Source organism: Chrysochloris asiatica, unplaced genomic scaffold, assembly GCF_000296735.1.
Source record: "Chrysochloris asiatica unplaced genomic scaffold, ChrAsi1.0 scaffold00090, whole genome shotgun sequence".
Lineage (NCBI taxonomy): Eukaryota > Metazoa > Chordata > Mammalia > Afrosoricida > Chrysochloridae > Chrysochloris > Chrysochloris asiatica.
The window spans coordinates 11284105-11299663 of record NW_006408608.1 but is presented as its reverse complement, the minus strand read 5'-3'; the positions used below and the strand labels follow the sequence as shown (position 1 = coordinate 11299663).

Below are 15559 nucleotides of genomic sequence, written 5' to 3'. Positions count from 1 at the left end.
CCAAGCCCTCCCTCTGCAGGAGCAGAAGGCGCTCAGGGGTGCTGAGACCTGAGGACAGTGAGCCGGGTTCAGCCAGACCGTGAGAAGCAGGAGGTCAGCCAGAGGCCCACACTGTTGGGCAGGTGGGTGTAACCTGATACGCTGGCTAGACTGCACCATCCTGTGGCCCTGTGCCTCATCCCCATTCTGAGCTGATGGCGCTGCCTAGGAGAGCCAGCGAAGGAAAAGGCAAGGGGAGATGAGATGGGAGACCAAAGGGAGGTATGGGAGAACAAAGCATATCTTAGGGCTTCCTGAGAAATCATGTTTGGAGACAAGCAGCTCAGGTAGTTCCATGATGCTGACCTCTGCGCCCCACACTGACACGCAGGTACTGTGTCTCCCACAGGTTCCTCCCTGTACAGGTGTGGTAAATATAGAACCAGCCATCTACTCACCTACCCCATGTCCATCCATCATCCACCTTATCCACTCACCCACTAGCCATCCATTCATCTCTCCACCTACCAGCTGTCTGTCCATCCGTCCATTCACCCACCCATCCACTATCTGTTGTCCATCCATCCACCTATCTTCTGTCTGTCTGTCCAGCCATCATTTCCTGTTAGGGAGCTCTTAGCCCAGCTCACATTTGGGAAACTGCCTGCTTTGTCCCTTCTCTTTTTCTGCTTGGTGGCCCTCCCTCCTCCACCTGTTTGCAACTGGTTTCTGGGAGTCTAGTAGTATAGCGGTTATAAATCAGGCTGTGAACCGCAAGGTCAGCAGTTCGAAACTACCAGCTGTTCCGTGGAAGAAAGATGAGGTTTTCTGCTCCCGTGAAGATTTACAGCCTCGGAAACCCTGCACAGGGTTGCTATGAGTTGCACATAACAACAGTAATACTTTGGGTCTGAGCCCCACCTCTTCCTCCAGAGCCTCCTCTATGTCAGGGTGCAGTGTGACTACATGAAGCAGGAATCTCGGATGTATGTATACTTCCTGGCCACATAACCTTCCCCATTCCCATTGGGCAGCCCTGTAGAATTATGTCCCATGCCTTGGAAGCCACTCACCTGAAGCCTGCTTAGCATTAGAACCACTGTCGTCCTTAGAGGCTGCCCGGTCCGAGTCCTTGTCCTCCAGGGCACTGCTGTCCTTGGTGGGCTCTTCCCCGTGGTCTTCGTCATCGCTGCAGCCCTGGGGCTGCACCATGTAGACACCCTCGGGAGGCAGATCCAGGCCCTCTCGGGTAATCCGCCCTAGCACAGAGGCAGGCGCTGGCTCCTCACTGTACTCCCCGTTAACCCACTTCTCGATCACTGCCCGCCTCTTGTCTTCTTCACTGCGGGGGGCGCGGGCCACCCCAGTCTCAGGGCCACTGCGTTCTTTGTCCTGGGGTCGCAGTGGACTGACCTCTATGTGGGAGCTGGCTTCTGCTCCTTTCTCCACCACCACCTGGCGGCTCAGCTTGGCACAGATGGCGTTGAGCTTCAGGCCGCCTTTGCGCTTGGCCGCCATTGCGGGCTTGCCTGTAGGTGGGTCCGAGCACCGGGTGCCTTCAGCTGTAGGGATGGAGGACGGCAAAAGTTAGGATGCAGGCCAAGAACTGTCCATCCCCTGAAAGGCTAGGACCCAGGTTCTGCCCCACACCCCAAGCCAGAGGTCTTCATGATCCAGGTTCTCCTATTCTGTCTGAGGCTGTTCGGAGCCTTGCATCACCCCAGAGCCTGTCACAGCGCCTGGCACATACTAGGTACTCCAGTAAATAGCTTGCGAATACAAACGAATATATGAATGAATGAGTGACTTTTCAAATACAAGAGGCATTCTTCTTCCCCACATCTGGTTCCTGGGAGCATTTCCTGAGTGTGTTAGCCTCCTCTGAGAGATAGTGAGCCCCAGAATTAAAGGGTGAATGAGCCCTGGCATAAAGGAGGTGGGTGAGTCCATGTATAAAGGGGATGGATGAACCTCAGAATCAAGGAGAAGGTGAACCCTGGAATATAGGGGGTGGGTGAGCCCATGTAAAAGGGTGTGGGTAAATCACACATGGAAACTGAGACACCAATGAGCTTGGAGGCAGTTGCAGGTTAGAGCTGGTGAGGGGTGGTACTGGTTGAGGATGGTGTAACCCCACCTGTGAGCTTTCTCTTCACCTCATGGTGTCTCGGGAGGACCAGGGACCAGTCTATGCAGCCTCTCACCCAACTGCCCAGTCGCATGTGTACCCCTGCCCCCCTTTCCTCCTGAGCATCATCTCTTGGGGCTCCACCCAACTCCAACCTCCATTTCATTGGAGGGTCTTTTCTGTAGCTACTCAGAACCCTCCAGAAAGGTTCCGTTTTCTCAGTTCCCACCTTTTGTTAGGGTCTTCCTGTCCCCTCTTCAGCCCCTCTTTTGGCTTCTTGGCAATTTTCTGTTGCCTCACCCTCATCAGTAAGAGTCCAGGGCACAGCCTTAGCCTGTCCTAGGGTCACTTGCCCCACCCCAAGACCTCACTGTCCTTCTGGGCTGTGGTCAGCTCTTATACCGTGGGAAGCCTAGCCGACTTTGGAATTTTCCAGCAGCAGCAGAGCCCCAGCTGGAACAGGTAGGGGTTCCTTAGTTTCTCAATGGGAATCCCAGAAGCTGCAGTCTCAGTGCCTAATCCCTGAATAGAGGACAACCCAACTCAAACAGCGGAAACACACCCTGGGCAGGGAGTGTGCACCTCAGCCCAGACAGACAGCGAAGGTCCTGAGGGCAAACAACATGCCCACCCAACCTGCCACAAAGGCCAACCAGGGCGAACACACACACATGTTGATCTGTATGTCCACTTGTCCTTCTGTGTCCGTCTGTGCATCCAACCATCTAGTGAGCCACCTGCTGTGTCAGTCTCTGTGGTGGAACTGTGAACCAGTGGTGACTGCCATAGATGTCGCCTTCATCTCACACTCACTTTGTGCACAGGGGGTTGTACCAAAGCTGGTCCCCAATTGCAAAACTCCCTGTGGCCTGATTCAAGTGTCCCCCAGCAAAGAACCAGGCTGGTCTAAGACCTCATATAGGCCAAGCTCCCCAAGCCCACAGCTAGAAGGGGCTTCACTAGAGAGGGCCAACCCTGGGAAGTGCACTGAGAGACACATCAGGCAGGGCTGCCAGAACTCATCCCACAGTGAATCTACTCCTACAGACACTTGTCCCCTGACACACACAATGCCCAGTGGTCCCAGTCAGATCCTAGCCAGGTGACCAATGTCCATGTACACAGTCTCACTTGGTCCTGGGGGTCCCAGGAATTCCAACCACCCCAAGCCACCCTCAGAAAAGGGTCTGTTTGGCTCTACAGTGCTGTGGGCCGCACCTTGTCCAAACCACTGCCTGTTCTCCTTACACTTTGTCCCTCTCCTCACCTCTAGGCCCCAAACCCAGATGGGGGGGAATCATCCTCCAAACTCAGTAATGGGGCCCCTAATCTCACCAGCTCCCCAGTTTCTGGGCCAGGCTCCCAGACTTGGTGACAATGAGTTTCTTCCAATGTGCCCCAAATTCTCATTGCTCTCACACTTGACCCTACTGGGAGCAGGCGTCCCTGGTCCCCTGTCCCCTGGTCTTCTGGCTTGGATGGGGAAGGAAAGGGCGGGAGGGGGGGACGCTGAACTATTTTTACCAGGAGGGAAGCAGCCAAGTGTGTACGGCAGACGGCAAATGAATCTATAAATATTTATTCCAAGGAAGAGGACAGCACAAGCTCCCGGCTGCACTTGCTGCTGGTGACACCCCCTCCCGAGGCCCCCACCCATCCTGCAGCCTCCCCCGAACTGTGGCTCATCCAGCCCAGCCCACCTTCTCCCCATCTCGGCTATAAGCCTGCCTCAGTCCCTTCCTGGGCCCCCACCAGCTGCGATGCAGCTGTGTACCCTGGGCCCTCTGGTCCTCCTGATGATTCCCCATACACCTGCTCTCCAGCTGCCACTTGGTCCCAGCCCACCTGCCTTCCAGATGTTGGCCTCCCTCTGACTCTGCTGCTAGCCCCATGGGTGGAGGTGGGAGAAGGCCATGTGGGCCAGGCTGTAGGGCGGGAGGCAGTGTTGTGTGTGAGCAGAGCCACATTGAGGCTGACGGAAGGCGAGGGTCCAGATCTGAGTCCCAGCTGCCCACCCTGGGCCTCTCTCCTCCCATCAGGACCCTGGGACCTGCAGACTGCTCCCTTCCCCCAGCAGTCTGACCCTAGGCTCCTGCCCATGTAAACATTCTCCTGACTTTCTTCCCTAAAATATAAACGCCATGGCCAGGCCTCAATGGGAGGAAGCCATCCGTCCCCGGCCCTGTCACTGCCCCTTTCATCTCCTTCCCGCCACCAGCCTGCCCGCTGCTCTATTTACACTGGGCACTTCCTCTGGGAACAATACTGCCCAGGAGGCAGACTGGACCGGAGGGTGGGAAGGAACGGGCACTCCTGTTCGCTTACCAGGGGCGAGGCAAGGGGAGGGGGCAGCTGAGATGGGACCGGCCAGGCTGGTACCTGCGGGCAGGCGGTGGACCCTCTCCACCCTGGGGCTTCTGTGTCTCTGGTGGACCCACCAGGAAAGAGATCCAGTGGTTCTGAGCTTGGGCTGGAAGCTCACAGCCTGGCCCTCCCTGCTACTCACTAGCTCTGGGCCCCGGCAGGGTCTCTCCTCAATGCAGTGGGTGTAGGATGATAAAGGGAGGGGATGCCTGCCCATCACAGGGTCCAGCAATCAGGTATCTGGAAGGGGACAGGAAGCCAGACATCTAGGTAGGAGATCCCCAGACCAGGCCATCTCACCTGGCCCGGAACAGGGAGGGAGAAAAGGAGAGACTTGGGGGCTGGGGCCAGGCTGTTCTGCTGTCCTTTCATCCTTCATTGTCCACCCTGGCTTGGACCTCCCCTCCTAGGGCTCTGCTCCCTACCAGAGCAGCTCTCCCAGGCAGCATCCTCGTCGATAACCACCCCGTGAAGCAGGTACTATCATGGTCCCCCTTTTATAGAGGAGGAAACTGATCCTCACAGCTGTTCTGGTGTCTCAGAACCTGGGCTCACCCTGGACAAGAGCTCTCCTAGGCCTGGGCTCAGAAGGGCTCACTGGACTGCCCTCAGTAACATCCTCACTGAGGTTTCTGGGCTGGCACTGGGAAGTCCCAGCCTGCCCAGCCAGCTCCTTTCTGCCCTGCCGGTCTCCTCCACACCCCTACTCCCTGCTCCAATAATGTGAAGCCCCCTAAAGTGTTAACTGCAATGGGTAAAATGGTGCAGCAGATTGCTACAATAAATAATTTACTGATATTTATAAATATTCAAATCAGCCAGCTTCAGAAATCGAATGAGGGGAGGGCCTCGGGAGAAGGGGCCCAAGATGGCATGAATTTCATCACTCCCTCCAAAGGCTGAGGAAGGCCGGCGCTCCTGCCACAATCAGCCAGAGAAAGAGGGGGGCTTCTGTGACTGTACCTGGTGGGCCCTTTGTTCCCTGACATTGGGTGCATAGGGTAAGGTGGCTAGGAGTCAGGCTTCCCTGCAGGACAGAACTAGGTGTGTGCCCACAGGCAGCCAGGGTTCAGGGCTGCCCTGCCAAGCAGATGTGGCCTGTGCCCACTGCCCGGGCTCTGTGTCTCTGAGTTTCGTGTCCTGCCCTGGGGCGGTGAGTGATGGTGTTTCAGGCCGGGCCGCCTGTCAGCCACCAGGCTCCCGGTGCTTTATGGGCTCTGCTTGGTGGCTCTGAACTCCCTGGTAGGAAATAAAGTTCTCCCCGTGCGTCCCTTCTAAACATTTCACTCAGTGGAAACGGTGTTTAAGAAAAATGAGGACATATTTCTTCCTAAGGATGCAGTATCCCCTTTGGGCGGCCTAATACCCGCTGTATATCAGGAGGTGGGAGGCAGGGCCAGGAACCAGTCCCCTGGGGCGGGGGCAGCCATGCCTGCCCTCTGCCAGGCGGCTCGGGTCCATGGGCAACGCCAGGCACCGACACAGGCAGCTGTGGCCTCTGTGGGCTCACTCCCTGGTTCTCAGCCACCTCCTCCGTGCCAGGATGTGTCGAGCCCTTTGAGGTGTCTGTGGAGCCCTTGATGAATCTCCATAATGCCCCCTTGCAGCTGGTTGTACCATCCCCATTTCTAGATGAGGTAGCAGTAGCCACGTAAGCCAGGAACTGCCAGTCACATGAGCTTCCCACCAGGCTCAGACTTCCAAGTTCATGTTCCTGGAGGGCGGCACACATGGCTGTCCCGGGTCTCAGGGCTGGCCCCAAAGCCAGAGTCACCACTGCAGAAGAACTTGAACTTGACAGAAGCCTCACCCAGTTTGGGCTGATCTGCTACTATAAGTTCAAGGAGCCCTGGTGGCTAGTGGTTAAAGCACTCGCTCAGCTGCTAACCAAAAGGTCAGCAGTTAGAACCAACCAGCCGCTTCTCAGGGCAAGATGAAGTAATGTGTTTCCCATACAGATTTACAGCCTTGGAAACCCGGTGAGGTAGCTCTGCTCAGTCCTGGAGGGTTGCTATGACTTGAAATTGACTAGATGGTCATAGTGTGGGGTTTATGCCTATGTTTATTCAACAAGTGCGCTATAGCACCTTCTCTCGGCCAGGCCCTAGGCTGGGTGCTGAGGATCAGCGTGAGTGAGACAGACAGATGTTCCTCATGGGTGAGGAACAGTTTAAATGAGGGGACAGACATTTTAAAAAAGTCATCACAAGAGCCATCACTGTGCAGGTACAAGAGGGTTTCCAAAGGTATCTGCTACCCCTTCCACTCCCCAGAACCCCTTGGGTAGTTGCCTATTCCCTGCTGCTATTCCTACTCCACTCCACTTTGTAGCCCACCTTTATTTTAACAGTTCCTGCCCTGTCTCCTGCAGCTGTGATCCCAGAAACTTGTCCCCCTAGGTGTCCCTCCCACTTGGGACCAATAACATTCCCAGCTCAGAACAGAAGGCTCCAAGCTCTAGCTGGGGAGGGACAAGTATCCTCTGCTCCCAGGGGTGCCCAGCCAGACCCCCCTGGGCCTCGACAGCTCCTGGATGCGAGAGTGGGGGACTAGGCTGTGGGGTGCTCACTGGCCCCCCTTTGTTTATTTATTTATTATGATTTTTTAGTCCAGTTAAAAGGTTTACTATCCAGACGCGTCTAAGTGGCCTCACTTAGCGTAAGTAACTATAAATCAGGAGAACTGTTAGCATCCACTGCACAGGCTGGCCATCAATCTCCCCCAGGTCACAGCCAAACAGGAAGGGGAGAAAAAAAGAGTTGCCACCCAGGGGAGATTTAAAAGACACACACCGAGAGCACACCCACACAGGCCGTGTGCAGGCCTGCGTGCACACACACCCGCTTGGTGCCTCTGGGTTTGCACCATTGTGTTATGGTCACACACACATGCAGAGCAGCTCCTGGAAACGGGGAGGGGATTGCAGGGGGTGGTCATGGCTATAGAACACAAGTGTGGCTCCTGCCACCTCCTTTCTTCAGTGATTCGCAAGACAGCCTGAGGAAGGGTGGCCTGGCAGGCCTCAAGCAGTGAGTAGGTTCCCTGCTCCAGGCAAGTGGCTCTGGAGGGCTGCGGAGGGTGTCTGTTCTGCCCCCTCTGTGTGCCCTTTGAAGGTAGTCACTTGGCAGGGTTGTGGACCCCAGGAAAAGATGGTAAGAAAGCTGAAGTTCCAGCCACTGCTAGGGTGTGTAGCATCCCCAAGGCCCATGACCAAGCCTCAAGTCCCCCTGAGGGCTGGGCAAACCTAGACACAGCATTCGACTCAAGAAGGGCAGTGTGTCTACTGGGATGCACAGCCCTTCCCTCTGGTGGGCGTGGCCAGCCAGCTCAGGGCCTGGATCCAGGCTCTGCCCTTCCCTGGAGAGGTACCAGACCTAAAAGTTCCCACTACTGAATCACACCAGGAACTGGAGGTAGGGAGGCCACGCCTATGCCTCTCTGCTGTTCCTGGAGTCACATAGGGGGTCTCTGAGGTGAAACTGAAGGTGGGAGACCCCCAGGCCTACCTCCTCTCCCTCTGTTCCCCCAGAGGCCTCCCCAGCCCGCCTTCTCGCCTGCCCGCCATCTCCCCATGAACTCTATTTCTCTTTCCTCTCTGAAAACAACTGAGCTGTAAATACTGTTTAACCTTCTCCCCCCTCCCCCCCAGACACCCCCTCCCCTCTGCACTATAAAAACACAAATACGCCATAACTCAGCGCCCGGCCGCCCAGCCTCCAACATGGCCCGCGCCCGGGCCTCTCAGGAAGGTCATTACAAACGACTTTCCGATTCACTGCTCCTGAAATAATTTTGTGTATTAAAACCTGAATCTGCACTTTCTGGGGCCGAAAGCCTCGCTTAATTATGGCGGGTGTCCTTGGGACGGACAGTGATCCTTCACTCGCCAGCCCACGCTCCAGCCCTCCGCCCGCCAGCCCGCCCCCCTCCCCGGGCCCAATCTGTTTTCAAAGTGTGTCTGTCCTTTATTAAATTGTTTTCTTTTCCACATTATCAGTTGCCATGGAGACCTCATCTCTCGGATTATTTGAATTTCATTATATCTATTGATTTGGGAGCATTTCATCTTTTTTATTGTTTTTCTGTCAATTTTCAAAACGAATAACCATCTAATTTGCGTCAGTGCTGATTATGTTTGTCCCTCAATAGAGGTCGGCAGCTGCGCTGGGGAAACAAATCAATGAAAAACCATCATAAAACTCCCCACTCCAGTCTCCAGGATGTGTGGGTGACATTCCACGCCTGCGAGAGACACACTCATCAGCTCCAACTTCGGCTACGGTGGCGGTGGCCCCACTCCGCATCCGCCCCCTTTGGCCTTAATATTTAATTTCTCGATTTGGGGCATTATTAGTGGTGTTTTTATTAGTGCGTGTGCATGTGAGTGTTTGGTAGTGGGCCGGCTGCTTCATTAATTTGTGGGTGATGCAGGGAAACCCAGGAGAAGGGAAGGGCAGACGGTGTCAGGGTGCGAGGTGGGAAGTGGAGGCAAGAGGGGGAAACCCCAGAGGAGGGGGCAGAGAGCCTGGGGGGGTGGGGGAGGAACATGAGGAAGGGGCTACAAAAGGGGGACCGCAGAAGGGGGACTGAGAGAAGGGGAGGAAAAGAGGGAATTCAAATTGCTTACTTTGTTGGTTTTTTTAAATAATTTATGCAATTTTAAGCATTTATGTATAAATTTTTTAATAAGCCACCCCGGAGCAGGATAGCCATTAACATCCCAACGTCCTTCTGTCCAATGGGCTGGCGGAGAGGATCAATTTCTGAGAGTACTTTTCCTTTTTTATGACATGATAAAATGCTTTTAAAGCAACTTACACAAATATGGAAATTTTTTTTCTCTCTCTCTTTTTTTTTTCCCGTCCCCTCTCCTTTCCCCTAACAGCCTTCTTATCCACCAGGGAGGTGTGTGTGTGGGTATACGAGAGCTCACACATACTCACCAGTGTACACACACACTCATGCTCGATCGCTCTCCTGTTGGGGAGGGGGGCTGAGGGGGGCTGGCAGGGAGACAGCCCCAGTTCTAACTGGAACTGGCCGCCTGTCCTTCTAACAAGGGCATAAACTTTCATTACCCATGCACGCAGTCAAAGACAATTTAGGGAAACGCGCTGCTCAGAAAAGGAAAACCTCAGCGATTCGTGGCCCACGCTGTCGCCATCTGGGGGGCTCTCGCCTCCAGTGTGAAGGAGCCCGGCCTCTGTCCGGCCCAGCGTGGACAGGGGCAGAGGGAACACACAGGGTTCTCCTGTGATTGGCCTCAGTGGGAGGCCACAGAGAGGGGAGGCCAGATAAGAGTGCCAGGGGTCGCCATCCTGGCTGGACCGGGATGGGACATCCCGGTCTTCAGGGAGGCCAACCCTTTGGTCTTGCCTTCACTCCTCTGCTCCAGGTGTGAGATCCTTGAGGACAAACATGGGCTTACTTGTGTCTGAACCTCCAGTGTCTTGTACAGAGCAGATTTCCACAGGTGGGCCAGATAGACAGACAAAACGAATGAAGATAATGTCGAGGATATGGGTTCAAGGGGTCCTTGCCGGGGACAAGGTACCCTCTCCAAGGGCCACCCTTACCTGTTGACAGGTCTCGGGGGCGGGGGGGGGCGGTTAAACAATCATGGATCTCAGCCAAGATAAGGGTGAACAAGATGCACTGTACCTTCCTGGGGCCCCAGACCCTCTAAGTCCCTTCCACCCAGTGCTTTGTGAGGAAAATGACATGTGACCTGTTCTCAGACTGAGGGCAATTCTGGCTTCATTTTCTCTTTCAGCTCCCGTTCCAGACAGGGAGTTGGAGGCGGTAGGTTGGCACAGGGGACTCACTCACAAGGTGTACCCTGTCTAAAGCCAAAGAGGATGACCCTGAATCCCAGAAAATGGTCTGACACGCTCTCCCCTTGCTACTACGGGACAGTGTGGAGCTCAGGCACCTGCACTCTGTGGTTAAGTGCCATCGAGTCAATTCCAACTCCGAAGTGACCCTGTAAAATCTATGCTACCAGCGCACCATTATCATTCAAGAGGGGACTAATTTAATTACTAACACAATGGGGGTTCCTTCAGAAATCTGTACTCTGAGGACCCGAAATTTAAGCTTTAATTTTTGAGACTTGGCTACTTTCCTTAGGCTGGTTGAGTCTGGTTGAATCTGAACCTCCTATCTTACAGTTCAAACCGACCTTGAGAGCTAGTGCTTATCCTATGGCGCCACACCAGGAGTCCTACCTGGAGTGTGGCAGCTTCCAAACAAGACAAGCCCACCTTAGAAACTTAGCTCGACCTCTGGACAGCAGTGACTTTAAGCAAGCCACCTCCTGGCCCCGGGCCTCGGGTTCCTGGTCTGTAGGCAGGAGGTTGAAAGGACAGCAGGGTGTCTGGCACAGAACTGGATGATGCATGGCATGCATTCACTAGCCATGGTAGGACTTCAGACAAGGCTCCTGGGAATTGGGAGGGGACTTCCTCCTTAGTTTGAGGGGTGGGCACAGTGACCTCAAATGGCCCTGCAACCTTCTTCCCTTCGTCCCCATTCCTACCCAACAAAGCCCCACCTTCTCATTGGGCCTACACTTGCCTAGGCCATCTAGGAGGCCTCCACCCTGGAGACAGTCCTCTCTCCTGGCTGACTGGCCTGAGATTCCCTGTTCCGAGCAGACTTCAGGGCAGCCCACAAGGGTCCCTAGCTCTTTGGACATTTGGCTGCAGCAGCAAGGGAGAGACCCCAGTGAAGCTAGGCCACCCTAAGCCCTTAGTGGGGACCCAAGGGGAACAGGGCTGCCACCCACACCTCCTCCCTTTCCTTGCATAGACCCCCCCCCCCCTTTACTGTCATTAAAATAACAAGTTTCTGTTACAATCTAAACATTCCCACATCGCATAAAGGGTTATATTACACCGGAGTCACTCCAGGCCTATGTTTGCACAGAAAAGCTCACGGCAGGTCCCCCCTCCTGACGAAGTGACTTATTAAAGTTTAAACAGTAATTAACAGAACAATAAAAATAAAGGGATGTTTGGGGAGTCATAGCGCACACAGGGTTTTTGGCAGTGCCAGCAGTTTTTCAGTGCCCTGCGCTGGCAGCAAAATGCAACTGTGGGAGCCAGGGGGGACGGAGGCCCGGGCCAGGCTGGGCCAGGGGACTCAGACCTACAGGGCAGGAACCAGAAGCAGACATATGTGGAGAAAGGGATGGGAGTCCGGGATGTGTGTCTGGGGTCAGTGTGGCCTATGTGTCCAGCTGGGAGCTGAGGTAGCAGGGTTGGACTGGTGGGTACAGGACAGGAAATTCACAGAGTCTGGGGCTGGGGAGGCTTGTGAGGCTGGGAAGGGTGCAATGCCAACACACAGCAGGGCCCGAGGCATTTCCGGGTGCCAGGGTCTAGGTCAGATCCAGCCATGGCTGGCTGGGGAAAGGCAATGGATGCCTGGCACCACGGGCATTACTAGACCCTGCAGTTAGGGATTCCTGGCCCTGGACTCAACCACTCTGGGATTCTCTCTAGGTTGGGCAGGCCCTTCCTTCCTGACTCAGGTTCCAACTCTGCTGGGTCCACCTGTGGGGAGGAAGCACCCAGGTAGGCCAGGCTGGGCCTCACTGGGCAGTGCCCATCCCCATAGGTTCAAAGGAAAGCTGGGCCTAGGGGCTCGGCTAAGACCAGAGCATCCAGGATGAGGAAGGCTGGGCCAGTCCTGCCGTCTGTCCCGTCTCTACACACTCCCAAAGTTCCACTAGGAGACTCAGGCTCCTGGCTCTAGGGAAGGGAGAGAGATGGATGACGATGGGTCATGCATCAACCCTGGGAGGAGAGGTCACCTGGATGAGGTGAGCAACCCTAAGCTGGCTCCATAGCAGAGTGCTTTATCCTGAGGCCAAGAAGAGGGGTCAGCAGGGACCCTCTGTGGTACAATGAGCATGTCTCCCAGGGTGAAGACATATCCATGCCCGGCAGGTGACCGACACCATCGTACTGCTGGACTGGCTTTTGACTTAGCCCCTCTAAGGTCTCTCTCACTCTTCTTTGTCCAGGCTCTCTGGGCTGAATGCTGGGTGTACCAAGGACTGCCCTCCGGACTTCTAGTCCAGCGCTGCTGCCACCCATATGTCCTTTCTCCTCTGTAGAATCCTAGTTCTCTCCTCCTCATACGGCTTAACGTCATAATGGGACTGTTCAGTACAGTGTCTCTAACCCTCAGCTCTCCCACAAGGAGTCTCCCTCAGTGCCCAAGTGTTCCATTCACCTGGGCCTCCAATCTCGGCAGTAGCCACTCTGTACCCCAGTGTCTGCCAATAGCAGCCCTGCCCCAGGGTCAACAGCCCCTCCAGTCCCTGGGCAGTCCCCCATTCCTCCCCTGCTGTTCATCACAGCTGCCCAGGCTACTGTGAACAACCTCAAGTCACCCGTGGAGGTGAGATGTTGGGCCGGGACCAGAGACTCCCTCTAACCTCATGTCTCCTGGGATCTGGGTCCTCGTGTCACCCAGCTATGCCAGGGGTACACAGGCCCTAAAGACTTCAATGCCTCTGTGAACCTGGACACTGAAGATTTTGCTCTGAGGAAATGGAGACGAATCAAAAGCTGCCCTCCTTCTCCCTTGGCCCCCCTCCCCAAGATAGGTGATTCATGGTGAGAGGAGAGGGGAGGTTGAGGCAGAGAACTCAAACTCCAGCTGATCAAGAATCAGGCGGGAAGAAGACTCCCTCCAACTCCTTCCCACCCTCACTGCCACTGGAGGAGGCGACCTCTGAGTCACCAGGAAAAGACACAGGTGGGGTCAGGAGAAGGGCTGGTGGAGGGCAAGGCAGAGGGTGTTCAGATGGCACCATGCCCAGCCTGCCTCCTGAGAATGGGAGGTGGGGACAGAGACTTTCAAGTGGGTATGCTCTCAGATGGACAGACTGCACCTGCCAACCCTTGCTTTCTCCTCTTTCCAGAGGAAGGCAAGGTATTTGGGAGGGAGGTCTACACTCACGTTCCATGTGCTCTGAGACGTAGGAGGGGACCGTGAAGGTAGAACCATTCTAGATTTGCACAGACTTTGGGAACTAGAAGGGAACGAAGGCCCGAGAGCTGGGCAGACTTGTTGAAGGTCCGGCCACTTAACTTGTCAAGACCTGACACACTTAGGAGGCTCAGTCCCACTCTGGGCACTTCCATGTCCAACTACGCCAACCACGGGCAGGGCAACTTCCTGCCGAACACTAACCAGACTTGAGCCAGGACACAAAATGGCTCTGAGGCAGAATCTCCACTGGGGGCAGAGGCCTGGCATGAGGGAAGGAAGTGGGGCTGGGAGCAGCTGCTTGGGTGACCTACTGCAGGATGGGGAAGAGTGTCCGTGGGAGACCTCGTTGGAGGGTGCACCCATGTCAGGCCGGGGAATGTGTGAGAGATAGGACAGCCACAGTGCCCAGACCACAGGAGGGACTTGGGACACAGACGCCTAGTTCCCAAACAGCTCTTAGGTATCCCTGGGAGAAAAGGTGGGGATGGCGGCAGGTGGTGGAATGGAGCCATGGACGGAAGGCATGGTCAGTCTGCCCTCCCTTTAGCCCGTCCCCACAATCAGATATGAGGGGACGAATTTAGGAGTATTTTTTAAAGGGTGGCCCTGGCCCTGGTGGATGGGGTTAGCAATTGTTAGCCATCTGGAATAAGGCATTACAACCACCTCCCTAATCCTATATTCCCTAAACCCTAAAGCTGGTTACAGTATGAGGGAGAGGCAGCAGGTGGGAGGGGGTGGGGATCTGCTCAAGAATGAGGAGTGAGCTGGGGAGGGCCCTCAGGCCTGGGCAGCACCTCTCCTGCCCCTCGGTGGAGCCTGGGTCAGGGAGGGGGCTTCGAGCCAGTGTCCTCTATGCCCACTCGGCCTCCTCCACCCGCTCACACAGGCTCGCTCCCTAGGCCGCGCCGGCTCGCGCAGGGGCCGTCAGGTAAATTAGATCTGAAAGCTGACAATTTCTGACCATATTTCCTTGATTATTTCAAACAAATGCACAGCAGCCGCTGTAAGGAGATTAAAGTGACATAAACGTCCCGAGTGGGAGGGGGGAGGGCAGAGGATTCAGGTCACCCCCATCCGTCCCCCGCCTGACAGACGCTATATCGCTATCCAATCCAATAAAAAATCCCCCCCTTTTGCTTTAATTAATTTTACAGCTAGCTTGCTTAATTACTTTCAATCAAAATCCTCCTGCCATCGCAAAATTAGAGATGGTTGAGCTCCATTAGCCTAAATTCTTCATTTCCATATAGAAAAGAGGCTGTCTGCAGAGCCAGCCTGGGCCCCTGGCAGGACAGACGCCCGTCTGCCCGCCCGCTGCCAGCCAGCCCACTCCTGGCTTCCGGCTCTACGGTCAGTTCAGGTCCACGTGCTTCCATCACTCTCCTCTAGCATGGCTTCTCAGGCTGTGAGGAGTTGAGGTCCAGGAGGGGGACACTTCCCTCTACCCTCAACTTTTCCTTAGATTAACGGAGGAGCTATGGAGCTGGAGCTGGGGCCAGATCTGGGAATGGCTAATTCAGGGCTCTTGCTTTCTGATAGAATCTAGCTCGGCCTGGAGCTCTGGCCATATCTGGGCAGACTGTTCTCCTGGGCCCTCTGCCTGACCTTCCTCAGGAAGCATAGCTCCCAGCAGGCCAGGAACACATTCTGCCTTAGATTTGGGTCCTGGTCAGTAGAGACCCTTGTCACCCATATTACCCAGGGTCCCTCCTGACTCATCCTGGCTAGAGTCATCGCTCACTACAGAGCCACTCCAGGGCCAGCTGTCTCAATGGTGCTGACAGGCCCTGAGGCAGCCTCCACAGATACTGACTGCCCCCCAGTGGGTCCAAGCTCTCCCGAGGGGCCCCATGTGGGCTCCTCTTCTCCTTCTAGTGCTTTGATTCCCAGCCTGCAACAGTTATCCTCTACCCCAAACTGGGGTTAGGTGGGTGTGGTTCTGTCCGTATCCTGTGCTGCACTGGCTCCCTTCTCTTTCCATCCACCTACCTTTTCCTCACAGCCCCCAACCCCAACTCCAGAAGCTCCACTTCAGGTTTTCCAGGCTACAGCCCCAAGTGTCACCACAGGGTCCAGCCC

At 55.2% G+C, this 15559-nt stretch overlaps 1 protein-coding gene across 1 annotated transcript in view; it reads right to left on the bottom strand.

The window, feature by feature from the left end:
* The window catches only part of CASZ1 (castor zinc finger 1), a 166556-nt gene that overhangs the window by 22654 nt on the left and 128343 nt on the right, over positions 1-15559 (bottom strand). The window contains exon 5 of the mRNA XM_006866394.1: positions 1053-1541. Coding sequence (XP_006866456.1) covers positions 1053-1541 — 489 coding nt within the window. The remainder of the gene's footprint in view (positions 1-1052; positions 1542-15559) is intronic.